This window comes from Triticum urartu, chromosome 7A, assembly GCF_056163025.1.
Source record: "Triticum urartu cultivar PI428250 chromosome 7A, HENAU_Tu73, whole genome shotgun sequence".
Lineage (NCBI taxonomy): Eukaryota > Viridiplantae > Streptophyta > Magnoliopsida > Poales > Poaceae > Triticum > Triticum urartu.
Window position 1 is genome coordinate 487250362 of NC_141879.1, and position 18229 is coordinate 487268590.

Consider the following 18229-nt stretch of genomic DNA (forward strand, 5'->3'; position numbering starts at 1 on the left):
CGGTAACCGCCGATGGACGAGAACCTTGCCTATTGGCCCGCCTCGTTCAACGAGCAGGAAAAGGGTTCTCTTCGTCCCTTGCCCTTGGTACCGATGTTGTTGCCGACATAACCGACAAACTATCCTCTGACAGGCCTTGCTTACATGATCGGGCAAGATGTCACCGCCCTTCCTACTTTTAACCCACATGGTGGGCCCATAACCCACAGTTCTACAGGATCGAAACCTGACTCTCCTATACACCCTGTTGCCAAAGTTATTCCTAGAGCTTGACTTCGTATGTAGTTCATGGGCCACCTGCCTAGTGATCTATTCTGGTATCAGACGCAATACTTATTCCCATTGCTCTGAATCCCTTTCACACTTTGTTTCAGGCACCGAACGATTGCCTACCCGCTCAAAACTTCTCATGATACCTTCTTACTTTGCTCTCGATATTTTCGTAAGTTTCAATTCGAGAGTTACTTCCACCACCTTCCTCGATGTTATCGACCAGATAGTCTACCTTGTAGAGGTCAGTTCTCCCGGAATGTCCACCCTTTATTCTTTAGTAAGTGCGACGGAGTCCTGTAGAAAGGACACCGACTTCATCATGATGACCTGAAGCAGAGAAACGAAGATATCAACGTAATGGATCGACCTCTTCGAGAAGAGCAACCAAGACCGAGAAGATCCGTTAGAATTTCACAACCACACATTTCCCCCTTACACCACCTCTTAAAATCTCGGGACAAGATTTCTTGTAGTGGAGGAGAATTGTAATGCCCGGGTAATCAAGCTACAGTAAACCTCTATTAATGATGCCACATCACCACGATTACTATTGCTAAACTCACGTTGGTTCGAAACCGATTCAAATTCGAATTCAAAATCAAGTCAAACAATAAAGGTTTTCAAATATTAAAACTAAAATGTTCGCGAAGTGCCAAATAATTCATAAGTACTATTGGTGGATAAACCAAGTCTATAAAAAATTTAAATGAACTAAACTAAATAAAACAGTAGCAAAAACAATTAGATAAATGCCTTTTATTAATTATAAAATATTAAACCATTTTATTTGATGTTAAACTTTTTGCGTCAGTGGTATAATTAGTAAAACTAAATTAGGTACTACTAAAATATTTTATAAAACTAAAATAGATTGAAGAATTAAATAAAACAGGAAAAGAAATATAAAAACAGAAAGCAAAAGAAAAAGAAAAACAAAGAAAAGCCCCCTAGTCCAACTGGGCTTTAGCCCAGTCAACCGGCCCACCCCACTCCCCTTATCCCCCTCACCGAAACCCTAGCCCGATCCCACTCCCCACTTCCCCCCCACGATCCCCTTCTCTCACCCGTCTGGATCGGGATTGAGGCGACCTCGCCTTGTCCCCATCGCCCATCGCCCCCGGCGCATGCCCCCCCCTCCCGTCGCCCTGCTTCCTCCCCGGCACGTTCGCCTCCTCCATCACCCATCTGGATCGAGGGAACGACCCGCCCACGCCCGCCGCTCGACCTCGACGCCCGTCGCCACCACCACGACGCCGCCGTCGTCGGCCACCACGCCGGCCTGCCTCCTCGCTTCCTCAACCCTCTCATCGCCGGGAAGTCGTCCCCATCCTCCGCCACGACAACCGCTGCCATTTTCCCTACAACTCCGGTGAGGACCCCGGTCCTCCTCCCGTGCCCTCATGTCGGCGCTCGCCCCGCGCCTCGCTGTGGTCGTCCTCGCCGTGCGCCCCTCCCCTGTTGGCTTCGAGGCCGCGCGCGCCGCGCGCCGACGCCCGCGCCCCGCCTCGTCCCTACCTCCCGCAGCCGCCCTGCACTGCCGTTGCAGCCTCTGCTGCTGCCGGAGGCCGCCGATGTTGTCCCACACACGCAGGCCGGCCCCTGCCCGACGCCCGCCTTCAGTCGCCTGCTCCAGTCGCCGCGCCATGCACCACCGCGGCCCCTCCCGCTCACGCCTGCGTCCTTGGCCGCGCGCGCCTTGCGCCGCGCGTGCCCGCCCTCTCGCCGTGCTGCTCCGGCACCCTGCCGTGGCCGGCGCCCCCTGGTAGCCTGGGCGTGCGCCCAAACAGGCTAGCGCCCAGCGCCTGTGGCCGACGCCCGCGCCCGTAAGGCCCCCAGGGCCTATGACAGGGGGGCCCACCCCAGAACGAATTAAAAAAACAAGAAAGAAAAAATGAATGTAAAAAAATAAATAATGATTAATTAATAAATAAATAAATAAATAAAGTTAATTAATCCTACTAAATTAAAGTAATTAAACCTAATTAGATTAACCTAACCATTAATTAAACTACCAATGACATGTGGGCCCCCACCCGCAGTTGACCCAGTCAACTGCACAATTGACTGCTGACGTTAGCATGATGTCATGCTGATGTCATCATTTACTATTCTGGATAATGTTGATTTAAATAATTAAATAAATCCTAAAAACGATTTCAATCTTTTAAAATCATAGAAAATAATCTGTAACTCAGATGGAAAAACTTTGTACATGAAAGTTGCTCAGAACGACGAGACGAATCCGGATATGCAACCCGTTCGTCCGCCACGCATCCCTAACATAGCGAACACGCAATTTTCCCCCTCCGGCTCCTCTGTCCGAAAACGCGAAACACCAGGGATATTTTCCCATATGTTTCCCCCCTTCACCGGTATCACCTCATACCGCGTTAGGGCACCCCTAGCACCGCTACTTGCCATGTCATGCATCGACATGCATTTGTTTGCATTATATTTATTGTTTCTTCCCCCTCTTCTCTCGCTAGACACCGAGACCGACGCCGCTGCTACCCAGTACGACTACGGAGTTGACGACCCCTCTCTCTTGCCAGAGCAACCAGGCAAGCCCCCCCTTTGATCACCAGATATCGCCTAATCTTCTCTCTACTGCTTGCATTAGAGTAGTGTAGCATGTTACTGCTTTCCGTTAATCCTATTCTGATGCATAGCCTGTCATTGTTGCTCCAGCTGTTGATACCTTACCTGCAATCCTAAATGCTTAGTATAGGATGCTAGTTTACCATCAGTGGCCCTACATTCTTGTCTGTCTGCCATGCTATACTATCGGGCCGTGATCACTTGGGAGGTGGTCACGGGTATATAGTTATGCATAATATATGATACTTGTGGTGATTAAAGTCGGGTCGGCTCGTAGGAGTACCCGCGAGTGATTCCGATGTTGGGGGCTGAAGGGGCATGTGGCTCCATCCCAGTAGAGGTGGGCCTGAGTTCCCGAAGGCCCCTGATTGTTACTTTGTGGCGGAGCGACAGGGCAGGTTGAGACCACCTAGGAGAGAGGTGGGCCTGGCCCTGGTCGGCGTCCGTGGTTATTTCAGAATAACACGCTTAACAAGACCTTGGTATTTGATCTGAGTCTGGCTACTGGCCTATACGCACTAACCATCTATGCGGGGATAGTTATGGGCACTCGACGTCGTGGTATCAGCCGAAGCCTTCGTGACGTCAGCGACTGAGCGGCACGCGCCGGGTTGGACCGCGTAACGCAACTTCCTTTGTAATGTAGGTTGCTAGGTCTGCTCACCGGCCGCGTACGCAACGTGCAGGTGTGCAATGGGCGATGGGCCCAGACCCCTATGCCATAGGATTTAGACCGGCGTGCTGACCTCTCTGTTGTGCCTAGGTAGGGCTGCGACGTGTTGATCTTCCGAGGCCGGGCATGACCCAGGAAAGTGTGTCCGGCCAAATGGGATCGAGCGTGTTGGGTTATGTGGTGCACCCCTGCAGGGAAGTTAATCTATTCGAATAGCCGTGATCTTCGGTAACAGGACGACTTGGAGTTGTACCTTGACCTTATGACAACTAGAACCGGATACTTAATAAAACACACCCTTCCAAGTGCCAGATACAACCGGTGATCGCTCTCTCACAGGGCGACGAGGGGAGAATCGTCGGTTAGGATTATGCTATGCGATGCTACTTGGTGAACTTACCATCTACTCTCTTCTTCTTCTGCAAGATGGAGGTTACCAGAAGCGTAGTCCTCGATAAGGACTAGCTATCCCCCTCTTATTCCGGCATTCTGCAGTTCAGTCCACATATGATACCCTTATTTCATTTGATACTATTGCATACATATGTAGTGTAGCTCCTTGCTTGCGAGTACTTTGGATGAGTACTCACGGTTGCTTTGCTCCCTCTTTTCCCCCTTTCTATACCCGATTGCTGCGACTAGACGATGGAGCCCAGGAGCCAGACGCCACTGTCGACGACGACTACTACTACTCGGGAGGTGCCTTCTACTATGTGCAGCCCGCTGACGACGACTAGGAGTAGTTTAGGAGGATCCCAGGCAGGAGGCCTGCACCTCTTTCGATCTGTATCCCAGTTTGTGCTAGCCTTCTTAAGGCAAACTTGTTTAACTTATGTCTGTACTCAGATATTGTTGCTTCCGCTGACTCATCTATGATCGAGCTCTTGTATTCGAGCCCTCGAGGCCCCTGGCTTGTAATATGATGCTTGTATGACTTATTTTATTTGTAGAGTTGTGTTGTGATATCTTCCCGTGAGTCCCTGATCTTGATCGTACACTTTTCCGTGTATGATTAGTGTACGGTCAAATTGGGGGCGTCACATCTTCTTTGCAGCAATGAGGATAATCCTTAAGTTACGGACCCAGTCCGTGTAATTGCTACCATTATCTTTCAACTTTGCTTTCTCAAGGAACGCATTAAAATTCAACGGAACAACAGCACGGGTCATCTATCTACAACAACATAGACATGCAAAATACTATGAGGTACTAAGTTCATGATAAATTAAAGCTCAATTAATCATATTACTTAAGAACTCCCACATAGACAGACATCCCTCTAATCATCTAAGTGATCACGGGATCCATATCAACTAATTCATGTCTGATCATCACGTGAGATGGAGTAGTTTTCAATGGTGAACATCACTATGTTGATCATATCTACTATATGATTCACGCTCGACCTTTCGGTCTCAGTGTTCCGAGGCCATATCTGCATATGCTAGGCTCGTCAAGTTTAACCCGAGTATTCCGCGTGTGCAAAACTAGCCTGCACCCGTTGTATGTGAACGTAGGGCTTATCACACCAGATCATCACATGGTGTCTCGGCACGACGAACTTTCGCAACGATGCATACTTAGGGAGAACACTTATACCTTCAAATTTAAGTGAGAGATCATCTTATAATGCTACCGTCGATCTAAGCAAAATAAGGTGCATAAAAAATAAACATCACATGCAATCAATATGAGAGATATGATATGGCCATCATCATGTTGTGCCTGTGATCTCCATCTCCAAAGCACTGTCATGATCACCATTGTCACCGGCTTGACACCTTGATCTCCATCGAAGCAGCGTTGTCATCACGCCAACTATTGCCTCCACGACTATCGCCACCGCTTAGTGATAAAGTAAAGCAATTACATGGCTATTGCATTTTATACAATAAAGCGACAACCATATGGCTCCTACCAGTTGCCGATAACTGTGTTACAAAACATGATCATCTCATACAATAAAATTTAGCATCATGTCTTGACCATATCACATCACAACATGCCCTGCAAAAACAAGTTAGACGTCCTCTACTTTGTTGTTGCAAGTTTTACGTGGCTGCTACATGCTGAGCAAGAACCGTTCTTACCTACGCATCAACAACCACAATGCAGTGTAGTGATTGCTTTTTGATCTTCAGAAAGAACCCTGTTCATTGAATCCGATTCAACTAAAGCTGGAGAAACATACGCCCACTAGCCACCCGTGTGCGAAGCACGTCGGTAGAACCAGTCTCGCGTAAGCGTACGCGTAATGTCGATCTGGGCCGCTTCATCCAACAATGCTGTTGAATCAAGAATCAACTAGTGACGGCAAGCAATATGTATATACCCACACCAACAACTCCTTTGTGTTCTACTCGTGCATATAACATCTACGCATAAACCTGGCTCGGATGCCACTGTTGGGAACGCAGTAATTTCAAAAAAATTCCTACGCACACGCAATATCATGGTGATGCATAGCAACGAGAGGGGAGAGTGTCATCCACGTACCCTCGTAGACCGTAAGAGGAAGCGTTATGATAACGCGGTTGATGTAGTCGTACGACTTCACGATCCGACCGATCCAAGTACCGAACGTACGACACCTCCAAGTTCAGCACACGTTCAGCTCGGTGACGTCCCACGAACTCCGATCCAGCAGAGCTTCGAGGGAGAGCTCCATCAGCACGACGGCGTGATGACGGTGATGATGATGCTACTGACGCAGGGTTTCGCCTAAGCACCGCTACGATATGACCGAGGTGGATTATGGTGGAGGGGGGCTCCGCACACGGCTAAAAGATCAACTGATCAACTTGTGTCTTCGGGTGCCCCCTGCCCCCGTATATAAAGGAGAAAAGGAGGAGGCCGGCCGGCCCTAGCAGGGCGTGCCAGGAGGAGGAGTCCTCCTCCTAGTGGGAGTAGGACTCTCCTTTCCTAGTCCCACTACGAGGGAGGAAGAGTGGGGGAGGGGAAAGGCAAGGGCCCCCCTTCCTTGTCCTATTCGGACTCAAGGGGAGGGGCGTGCGGCCCTGCCCTGGCCGGACCCTCTCTCTCTCCACTAGGGCCCAACAAGGCCCATTAATCCCCGGGGGGTTCCGGTAACCCCCCGGCACTCCGGTAAAATCCCGATTTCACCCGGAACTATTCCGATGTCCAAGTATAGGCTTCCAATATATCAATCTTTATGTCTCGACCATTTCGAGACTCCTCGTCATGTCCGTGATCATATCCGGGACTCCGAACTACCTTCGGTACATCAAAACATATAAACTCATATTACCAATCGTCACCGAACTAGCGTGCGGACCCTACGGGTTCGAGAACTATGTAGACATGACAGAGACTCGTCTCCGGCCAATAACCAATAGAAGAAGCTGGATGCTCATATTGGTTCCTACATATTCTACGAAGATCTTTATCGGTTAAACCGCATAACAACATACGTTGTTCCCTTTGTCATCGGTATGTTACTTGCCCGAGATTCGATCGTCGGTATCTCAATACCTAGTTCAGTCTCGTTACCAGCAAGTCTCTTTACTCGTTCCATAATACTACATCTCGTAACTAACTCATTAGCTACATTGCTTGCAAGGCTTATTGTGATGTGCATTACCGAGAGGGCCCAGATATAGCTCTCCGACAATCGGAGTGACAAATCCTAATCTCGATCTACGCCAACTCAACAAGCACCATCGGAGACACCTGTAGAGCACATTTATAATCACTCAGTTACGTTGTGACATTTGGTAGCACACAAAGTGTTCCTCCGGTCTCGGGAGTTGCATAATCTCATAGTCATAGGAACATGTATAAGTCACGAAGAAAGCAATAGCAACAAACTAAACGATTATCGTGCTAAGCTAATGGATGGGTCAAGTCAATCACATTATTCTCTAATGATGTGATCCCGTTAATCAAATGATAACTCATGTCTATGGTTAGGAAACATAACCATCATTGATTCAACGAGCTAGTCAAGTAGAGGCAAACTAGTGACACTCTGTTTGTCTATGTATTCACACATGTACTAAGTTTCCGGTTAATACAATTCTAGCATGAATAACAAACATTTATCATGATATAAGTAAATATAAATAACAACTTTATTATTGCCTCTAGGGCATATTTGCTTCAGCTCGACGCCGTGGCCGGGACGAGGGAGGCATCGTCGTCCTCGACGACAGCGACGACGACGACGCGCCGCCGCCACCATCGGTCCGCCTTGGAGACGCCGGGCAGGGGTCCAGCAGGGACAGCCGCGCCGTCAAGAAGGAGAAGGCCGCCGCCAACGACGAGGACGGTGGCGACTTCGCTGCGCTCAGTGACTTCTTCGCCCCGTAGATGTCTTTTTTTAAATTAATTTATGTAACGCCGAACATATTGAATATTAATGTCAGGTTTGCTGAATTTAGCCGAACTTTGCTGAATTCAGATTTTTTTTAGAAAAAAAAAAACCACGTCTGGGACGAGCGGCTAGGAACCCGCTTGCCCCGTGCCGATTTTAGCGTCGGCTCGCCCCATGGGACGCGAAAAATCGCCGCCTGAGGGGCCAACAGCTAGAGATGCTCTTATGCTTGCAGTGTGTGTTCAACCAACATCGAAGACTACGTGGGATGGCCCTTTGATGAATGGGCTCTTGGTGGCGTCAGTGACGATGGCGGGCATCCCCCTCGGATACGTGGTATGTCTTGTAGCGTGGTCATGTCCGCCGTAGGGATGTGAACGTGACAATTGTTTAGTTGTGATGGTTTAGCTTGCAACAGTGACTTATTCTTTGGAAGTGGTGCGGCAGTACACAGTGTAGAGCGGAGCGAAAACTCTAGATCTAGCATGTATGTTGGTGTTCCACATCTTGCAAGCATTATCTTTAGTTTGCTCGAACTTCCTCTTCCTCTTCAGAGTGAAATCCTAAAGATCTAGCCTCAATGGGTGGATGGCAACATTGGTGCTGGTGCGCCATTTATTCTATTTTTAGATATGTCTTTGTTCAAACATTCGCCTCTCTGCCGCCAGGAAGTTCATATCCACAAAATCTAAACAAGCACTGCTTCGAGGGTTTTCCCAAAATCTATGCGCCGAGTTCACAGGCAAGAGCAAACAACCAATATAAGCGCCCCTACACCAACAATAAAGCAAATAATGGTGGCATTCATAAGCTGTCGTACACTCAGGCACTTCAAAACTGTGGCTTTGAAATATATTTTGTATTTCTTTCCACCATTTCATCAAATCAAAGATAGAGAAGGATATAAACATGCCACAAAAGACAAACAAGAGAACCATGCTTGCTTCACAACAGTTCCCACGCTTCCTTAGTTTCAATATATTTAAAGTTAAAAATTGTCTAGACAAAATATAGAAGTTTGACTTACGACAAAGCTCAAACTTCCAATAATTTGGAACCAAGCATATCCATTTGACAACAGCTGGTGAATTAAGTATTGTACAAAATTACAGAAGGCAAACACAGCAACAACAAAATCGTTGGAGCTCAGGCTGCCAAAATTATTGGCACAATATGAATCAGGCTGCCTTTCTTAAAACATTTGGAGCTCACTCTACTGTCAAAAAGAAAGACACCGAACCCTACAAATAAACATTTTCATCTACACCTTCTCGCTGCGTAAGTTAACCAGAAGCAAGTGTAGGCGACCTTCGCTGAGAAACAACACAGTTCCCCCTTCGAGAAACACATTAATAAAGGATCAACCTTCACATGGGAGATTCTAGAACTTTCTTAAGGGCCCTCAGACTTGGGTTACAGCAGGAATGAAGGTAAGAGAGAGCCCATCCCAGTGAAGCAAGCAACTCTTTCCAGGTTCCCAAGGAAGCAGTGCGTTATACTAGGAGCCCAAAGAAGTGTTGATGAGCAAAGTGACCCATGCCAGCAAGATCTTATGTTGGTCTAACTGAGGGAAGTGCCACAGAACAGTACTAGAGCAAGCATTCGGACCCATGGTTGAACAGCAAAGTTTTAGCACTAAGCCAAGCAGACCAATAGGAACACAAAGGCCAAATGCCTGCGAAAAATTACTGTGAGAATCATAGCTTATTAAGAAGGAATAACTGAAACAAAAGGTTTTACCATTTGTTTCGTTGGTCACAAGTTTCAGATGGAATATTTTATAGTTACCCCAATCACAGAACGTTGATTCTTTCCTCAAGACCACAACAAGACTAAATAAAGAGCTGTTGTTCTTCAACATCCTTGACATCAAGACCGCAATTCCAATAACCACAGCGATGCAATACAAGAACAGCACCAAAGACCAGTATCATGACAGGACTTTTACCATCAGAGCAACGCAGAAACATGGATCCCAAATATTACTCAGACAAAATAACGCAATCCACTGAAGCTCCCAAGGAACCGGTTACAAGCCAAATCCAGATAGGAACATTGGTAAACCAAGCACTAGTCAGCATGGATAACAAAAGCATTAAACTTCTCATAAAGAGTACAACAGCAAACCATTTGCTGCCTTATGTGATAAAGCAAACATACCACTTGTATTATCCAATACCTTTCATACCTGAGACAGAATCTCCACCATCAAGATCAGTATTCATCTCGGCTGCGACGATCATATGGTCCAGACCTGTCACGGCTGTATCGATCACCGCCACCACTGCCGCGGCTTCCTCCATCACGACTTCCAGAATAGCGATCACCACCACGGTCAGGCCCATAGCGACTGCTGCCGTTGCTACCACCATACTTGTCATCCCTTCCACCATCCCTGCCACCATACCTGTCATCCCTACTACTGTACCTGTCATCCCTGCTACTGTACCTGTCATCCCTGCTACTGTACCTGTCATCCCTGCTACCATACCTGTCCCCACCATCACCAGATGGGCACTCCCTTGCAAAATGACCAGGCTTGCCACATTTGTAGCAATCACCGCCGCCACCACGACCACCACCACGACCGCCACCAAAATCACGGCCACCACCATAGCGGTCACCACCACCACGATAGTCTCGATCTCCATCACGGTCCCTGCCTGAACCTTGAGGTTGTGCTCTTTCAACAGTAATATTCCTTCCATCCAAATCAATTCCATTCATAGCCTCAACAGCTTCTTCCATGGCCTTCTTGTCATCAAAAGTCACAAATCCAAAGCCACGTGATCGGCCAGAGAACTTGTCAAGAACCACCTGCACATTGATAGACATGCAGCATATAAAGCATGGCAGACAACATGTGTTAACAAGCCAGAGAAAACATAAGGAAAGTGGTGTATCAAACCGCATATACCACCGACTTGCAAAAGTTAGAAACGGCGAAGACAACAACTATTGATGTAGGGTACAAATCAGTAGCATGAAATGCCAGTGTCTAGCATCGCCATTCTCTATTATTTCCTTGGCAATGTTTACAGATTCCTTATTCACATATCAAACAGATCCTGATTGTACTACACCACCATAAGATATGCACATATGCTACAACGTACTTAAACAACTACCATACCAAGGAATCATCCAAAACCTAGTGCAGATTCATACCTTAGCATAAAATTCATGAACAGATTCACCAAATGGACAGAATGAATGATATATTAACCAAAGAAATTATTCCAGTTGTTTACATATCTCACCATGACAAGTTTTTAGTGGCAAAATTGTAATTATTGGTGAGGGGAAGCCTATAATATGAAAGAAGATTGCTTGACTAAGAAAACCATGTGTATATTCCACCACACAAAGCTAAGCATTCCAGGCCCATATGAAAAGAACAAAATATACCTTTGTCTCAGTAACTCGACCAAATTTCCCAAAAGCATCCTTCAGATCCACATCAGTTGTGTTCCATGACAGACTCCCAACGAAGCAACGGTAATCATCTGCGTCCGACATTGGGAACTGTAAAACACAACTGTCAGTAACTAAAAGGGGGTTCAACCTGGCACAAAGTACAAGGGGTTCTTCAACCTAGCAGAAAGTACTAGCGTTTGTGAGTTAGTTATTTACGAAAGGATAACCTATTGCCAGCACCCCGGATTGAATAGTCATCAAAAATAAGGCAGATCAATATATATTCAATAAAAGGATTTACAACTAACTAACAAGATTGACTTCAGTCCTTGGCATCAGTTGGGAGGCAACCTAAGGATTATCCGCCTGAACATCTCAAGTTGACAACTGATTTTGAATGAGCAGAAGCACTTAGCTTGACATAGTACTAGTAGACAACCTAGAAGAATCTTATCCTGGAACAGGGTCGTTCTTCTTGCTTTTGGTATCCTAAAGGGGATTACTCTTACCCAAATTGTACCTCAATCTACCACCACAAACTAATTACAAAGAATAAAGTCTTCCGCCGTGACTGATCAGAACAAGCATAGAGGCAAGCCACGAGAAATCCAGATCGAAAATCGACGGAAATTAACCGGTGAAATTGAAACCAAAAGGAGAGCCCCTTCTTTATACCAGTTGAGCATCGCTATCCAAACCTATTCTAACAAACGGCGATCGAATTTCATAATACGCATCTGAGAAGAAGAACAGCACATGGATCTGCCGCCGGGAAAAGCTCAGATCTAAACCTAGAAAGAATATCGATACGACGACAGCTAGACGAAGAGATTGACGTAGAGAGGAGGAGGAACGTCGTATACCTAGGTCAATAGGTCTCCGAGCTTGGTCGTCGGCGGCGAGAGGTTTTAGTCGGAAATCGAACTCTCTTCTGTCTCCCCTTTTGCGAGACGAAGAGATAAGGCCTGGAGGCCGAGGGTGGGGGGATCAATATATACTGCAGACTCCAGCCGATCTGAGAAAAGGACCGTCGGATCATAGATCAACGGTTCTTGTTGATCGTGTGTCCTTTGCCCTTTTAGAATCAAGCCCAAAGACGGGCTGAGATTCCTCGCCTACGGGGCGTGTGTTGGCGGATCCTATTTGGCGCTTAAGCGCCCGTTTGCGCGGTTTGTTGGGCTCGGCCCATCGTTTTCTTTCTGTTGTTAAAAATAAAAGGAACTAGTAGAATTATTTTTTTAAAAAAATCGATGATTTTTTTAAATCGATGAATTTTTTTTCAATATGAGTAAATTTAAAAAAAATATGACTTTTTCACAAATTAGTGAACTTTATTAAATTTTCTTGAACTTTTTTCAAACTCACAAACTTTTCTCATATTAGTAATATTTTTTTAGATTTCGTGAACTTTTTATCAATATCTATGAACTTTTTTTGAATACATGAGCCTTTGTTGAACAAAATTCACAAACTTCTTTTTAATCTGTGAACTTCTGTTTTTTGGAACCGCGCAACCAGTATTGTCCTTACTTAATATCGAGGGACTACTGATTACTAGTAGCAGGTAGCCCTACTGGTTAGTCGAGAGGGTTTGTAAAGATTTTGAATCCTTGTTGGAAGAACTCTTTTTAGGATTTACTTTTTTGTCCGCTGGCGTTACGCATTCATGGGCTGGCCCAGCAGGGCGCTGCAACGAGCGTCAGATTAGTTAGATGGCGTTGAAGGCATGGAGTAGGAGCTCCTTGTTTGGTTGCCTTCTCAGCAGGGCTTGGCTGAGAGGAGGAAAATGAGTCAAGCTGAGTAGGACTTGGTTACAAAAATACAAGGGGAAAACAACATTGTCTTTTTTGCGAGGGAAAAAAACGACATTGTCAAGTAGTTTGGTTGCCTGCATATGGGGTCTTGTCATCGTAATGCAATTTTCACCCGACGTTTGGTTGCATAGATGCATATGATTAGGAGTTAACAACTACACTTAACATCAACCAGGTTTGGCTTGACGCCAACAACCTTCATTTCCTCAAACATGTTGAGCGCGCCGTCGAAGTAGTCGGCACCAGAACACCATGTCCAAGTCGCCTTGCAGGTCGATGCGGCCGCCTGCCGGAACCACACCGCCGAGTGTTGTAGTACCATGGAGAAGGGGAACACCCGCACCACGACTAACAGCAACGAGGAGCAGCATTTGCAGGAACTTCTTGGGAGAAAGAAGATGAAGTTGTTCCTCGGGAGGAAGCCCACCATGGGGAAGAAGACGGAGAGCTAGAGCGAGCACAAGTCTATGTTGCCGCCGATCGAGGACGAAGACCACAACCAGCTCAGCGACATCAAGCTATTGGCCTGATGCCGAAGCGGTCGACAGGTCGGCCACGTTTGTGTCGTCGATCCCCGTGGCAGGGTACTAGGGGATGAAGGAAATATGCCCTAGAGGCAATAATAAAGTTATTATTTATTTCCTTATTTCATGATAAATGTTTATTATTCATGCTAGAATTGTATTAACCAAAAACATGATACATGTGTGAATACATAGAGAAAGAGAGTGTCACTAGTATGCCTCTACTTGACTAGCTTGTTGATCAAAGATGGTTATGTTTTCTAGCCATAGACAAAGAGTTGTCATTTGATTAACGGGATCACATCATTAGGAGAATGATGTGATTGACTTGACCCATTCCGTTAGCTTAGCACTTGATCGTTTAGTTTGTTGCTATCGCTTTCTTCATGACTTGTACATGTTCCTGTGACTATGAGATTATGCAACTCCCGTTTACCGGAGGAACACTTTGTGTGTACCAAACGTCACACCATAACTGGGTGATTATAAAGGTGCTCTACAGGTGTCTCCAAAGGTACTTGTTGGGTTGGCGTATTTCGAGATTAGGATTTGTCACTCCGATTGTCGGAGAGGTATCTCTGGGCCCACTCGGTAATGCACATCACTATAAGATATATTACGGAACGAGTAAAGAGACTTGCCGGTAACGAGATTGAACTAGGTATTGAGATATCGACGATCGAATCTCGGGCAAGTAACATACCGATGACAAAGGGAACAATGTATGTTGTTATGTGGTTTGACCGATAAAGATCTTCGTAGAATATGTAGGAGCCAATATGAACATCTAGGTTCCGCTATTGGTTATTGAGTGGAGACGTGTCTCGGTCATGTCTACATAGTTATCGAACCTGTAGGGTCCGCACGCTTAAAGTTCGATGACGGTTATATTATGAGTTTTATGTGTTTTGATGTACCGAAGGTAGTTCGGAGTCCCGGATGAGATCGGGGACATGACGAGGAGTCTCTAAATGGTCGAGACGTAAAGATCGATATATTGGACGACTATATTCGGACATCGGAAAGGTTTCGAGTGGTTCGGTTATTTTTTGGAGTACCAAGGAGTTACGGGAATACGGGGGAAGAAGTATATGGGCCTTATTGGGCTTTAGGGGAGACAGAGAGAGGCAAGCCGCGCGCCCCCCCAATGACTAGTCCGAATTGGACTAGGGGGAGGGGCGGCGCCCCCTTCTTCCTTCTCTTCCCTCTTCTCCTTCCTTGTCTCCTACTCCTACTACTTGGAAGGGGAGGAATCCTACTCCCGGTGGGAGTAGGACTCCTCCAGGGCGCGCCATAGGGGCCGGCCCTCTCCCCCTCCTCCACTCCTTTATATATGTGGCCAGGGGGCACCCCATAGACACAACAATTGATCTCTTGGATCTTTTAGCCGTGTGCGGTGCCCCTCTCCAGCATAGTCCAGCTCGATAATGTCATAGCGGTGCTTAGGCGAAGCCCTGCAATGGTAGAACATCAACATCGTCACCACGCCGTCGTGCTGACGGAACTCTCCCTCAAAGCTCGGCTGGATCGGACTTCGAGAGACGTCATCAAGTTGAACGTGTGCAGAACTCGGAGGTGCCGTGTGTTCGGTACTTGATCGATCGGATCGTGAAGACGTACGACTACATCAACCGCGTTGTGCTAACGCTTCCGCTTTCGGTCTACAAGGGTACGTGGACACACTCTCCCCTCTCGTTGCTATGCATCACCATGATCTTGCATGTGCGTAGGAATTTTTTTGAAATTACTACGTTCCCCAACAGGGGAAGCTCCTGCAGGACATGCCAGGGTGCACCAGGGCCATCCACCCGGCGCCCTGGCCGTGCCCCATGAGCCGATCGACACTGCCACTGTTGGCGAGGCCATTAGTGTGATCCCGTGCTTCTACGGGGAGAAGACAGAGTGGGGCGGCGCATCGGGTGGAACGACGGGGTTTATTCATACTGGTTGGATTTACTTTGTCTACATCATGTCATCTTACTTAAGGCGTTACTCCGTTTTTCATGAAATTAAATACTTTAAATGCATGCTGGATAACAGTCGATGGGTGGAGTAATAGTAGTAGATGCAGGCAGGAGTCGCTCTACTTGTCTCGGACGTGATGCCTATATACATGATCATTGCCTTAAATATCGTTATAACTATGTGTTTTTCTATCAATTGCCCAACATTAATTTGTTGACCCACTGCATGCTTTTTGTTCGAGAGAGAAGCCTCTAGTGAAAACTATGGCCCCCAGGTCTACTTTTTGAAGGAAATATGCCCTAGAGGCAATACTAAAGTTATTATTTATTTCCTTATATCATGATAAATGTTTATTATTCATGCTAGAATTGTATTAACCGGAAACATAATACATGTGTGAATACATAGACAAACAGAGTGTCACTAGTATGCCTCTACTTGACTAGCTCGTTGATCAAAGATGGTTATGTTTCCTAACCATAGACATGAGTTGTCATTTGATTAACGGGATCACATCATTAGGAGAATGATGTGATTGACTTGACCCATTCCGTTAGCTTAGCACTTGATCGTTTAGTTTGTTGCTATCGCTTTCTTCATGACTTATACATGTTCTTATGACTATGAGATTATGCAACTCCCGTTTACCGGAGGAACACTTTGTGTGCTACCAAACGTCACAACGTAACTGGGTGATTATAAATGTGCTCTACAGGTGTCTCCAAAGGTACTTGTTGGGTTGGCGTATTTTGAGATTAGCATTTGTCACTCCGATTGTCGGAGAGGTATCTTTGGGCCCACTCGGTAATGCACATCACTATAAGCCTTGCAAGCATTGCAACTAATGAGTTAGTTGCGGGATGATGTATTACGAAATGAGTAAAGAGACTTGCCGGTAACGAGATTGAACTAGGTATTGAGATACCGACGATCGAATCTCGGGCAAGTAACATACCGATGACAAAGGGAACAACGTATGTTGTTATGCGGTTTGATCGATAAAGATCTTCATAGAATATGTAGGAGCCAATATGAGCATCCAGGTTCCGCTATTGGTTATTGACCGGAGACGTGTCTCGGTCATGTCTACATAGTCTCGAACCCGTAGGGTCCGCACGCTTAAAGTTCGATGACTGTTATATTATGAGTTTATGTGTTTTGATGTACCGAAGGAGTTTGGAGTCCCGGATGAGATCGGGGACATGACGAGGAGTCTCGAAATGGTCGAGACGTAAAGATCGATATATTTGACGACTATATTCGGACATCGGAAAGGTTCCGAGTGATTCGGGTATTTTCAGGAGTACCGGGGAGTTACGGGAATTCGTATTGGGCCTTAATGGGCCATACGGGAAAGGAGAAAAAGGCCTCAAAGGGTGGCCGCACCCCTCCCCATGGGCTGCTCCGAATTGGACTAGGGAGGGGGGCGCCCCCTTCCTCCCTTCACCTTTTCCTTTCCCTTTCCTTCTCTCCTACTCCTACTACTTGGAAGGGATCCTAGTTCTACTAGGAAAGGGGGAATCCTACTCCCGGTGGGAGTAGGACTCCCCTAGGGCGCGCCATAGAGAGGGCCGGCCCCTCCCCTCCTCCACTCCTTTATATACGTGGCCAGGGGGCACCCCATAGACACAACAATTGATCTCTTGATCTCTTAGCCGTGTGCGGTGCCCCCCTCCACCATAATCCACCTCGATCATATCGTAGCGGTGCTTAGGCGAAGCCCTGCGTCGGTAGAACATCATCATCGTCACCACACGCGTCGTGCTGATGAAACTCTCCCTCAACACTCGGCTGCATCGGAGTTCGAGGGACGTCATCGGGCTGAACGTGTGCTGAACTCGGAGGTGCCATGCGTTCGGTACTTGATCGGTCGGATCGTGAAGACGTACGACTACATCAACCGCGTTGTGCTAACGCTTCCGCTTTAGGTCTACGAGGGTACGTAGACAACACTCTTCCCTCTCGTTGCTATGCATCGCCATGATCTTGCGTGTGCGTAGGATTTTTTTTGAAATTACTACATTCCCCAACAGTGGCATCCGAGCCAGGTTTTATGCGTAGATGTCATATGCATGAGTAGAACACAAGTGAGTTGTGGGCGATATAAGTCATACTGCTTACCAGCATGTCATACTTTGGTTCGGCGGTATTGTTGGATGAAGCGGCCCAGACCGATATTACGCGTACGCTTACGTGAGACTGGTTCTACCGACATGCTTTGCACACAGGTGGCTGGCAGGTGTCAGTTTATCCAACTTTAGTTGAATCGAGTGTGGCTACGCCCGGTCCTTGCGAAGGTTAAAACAGCACCAACTTGACAAACTATCGTTGTGGTTTTGATGCGTAGGTAAGAACGGTTCTTGCTAAGCCCATACCAGCCACGTAAAAATTTGCAACAACGAAGTAGAGGACGTCTAACTTGTTTTTGCAGGGCATGTTGTGATGTGATATGGTCAAGACGTGATGCTAAATTTTATTATATGAGATGATCATGTTTTGTAACCGAGTTATCGGCAACTGGCAGGAGCCATATGGTTGTCGCTTTATTGTATGCAATGCAATCGCCCTGTAATGCTTTACTTTATCACTAAGCGGTAGCAATAGTCGTGGAAGCATAAGATTGGCGAGACGA

The 18229-nt window shown here is 46.7% G+C and overlaps 1 protein-coding gene across 4 annotated transcripts; it reads right to left on the minus strand.

The window, feature by feature from the left end:
- Window positions 1–8924: 8924 nt before the first annotated feature.
- Window positions 8925–12267, minus strand: ATRZ-1A (RNA-binding (RRM/RBD/RNP motifs) family protein with retrovirus zinc finger-like domain-containing protein). Of its 4 annotated transcripts, none has more exons than XM_087532132.1 (4): window positions 12158–12267; window positions 11286–11402; window positions 10066–10694; window positions 8925–9552 (listed from the first exon to the last, which is right to left on the minus strand). In XM_087532132.1, exons 2-3 carry the CDS (start codon window positions 11394–11396, stop codon window positions 10092–10094), a joined length of 714 nt encoding a protein of 237 aa, XP_087388258.1. In that variant the 5' UTR covers window positions 11397–11402; window positions 12158–12267; the 3' UTR covers window positions 8925–9552; window positions 10066–10091. The 4 variants fall into 4 exon arrangements, with proteins under 4 accessions (XP_087388258.1, XP_048546809.1, XP_048546808.1 ...); XM_048690852.2 differs by lacking the exon at window positions 8925–9552 and adding an exon at window positions 9835–9885; XM_048690851.2 differs by lacking the exon at window positions 8925–9552 and adding an exon at window positions 9835–9947.
- Window positions 12268–18229: the final 5962 nt, after the last annotated feature.

Bases quoted from the DNA above. Each gene is read 5' to 3' on its own strand.
- ATRZ-1A (XM_087532132.1), bottom strand. From the start codon at position 11,396: ATGTCGGACGCAGATGATTACCGTTGCTTCGTTGGGAGTCTGTCATGG. The intron at 10,695-11,285 runs GTATATTTTGTT...ATCAATGTGCAG, and splicing joins GTCGAGTTACTGAGACAAAG to GTGGTTCTTGACAAGTTCTC.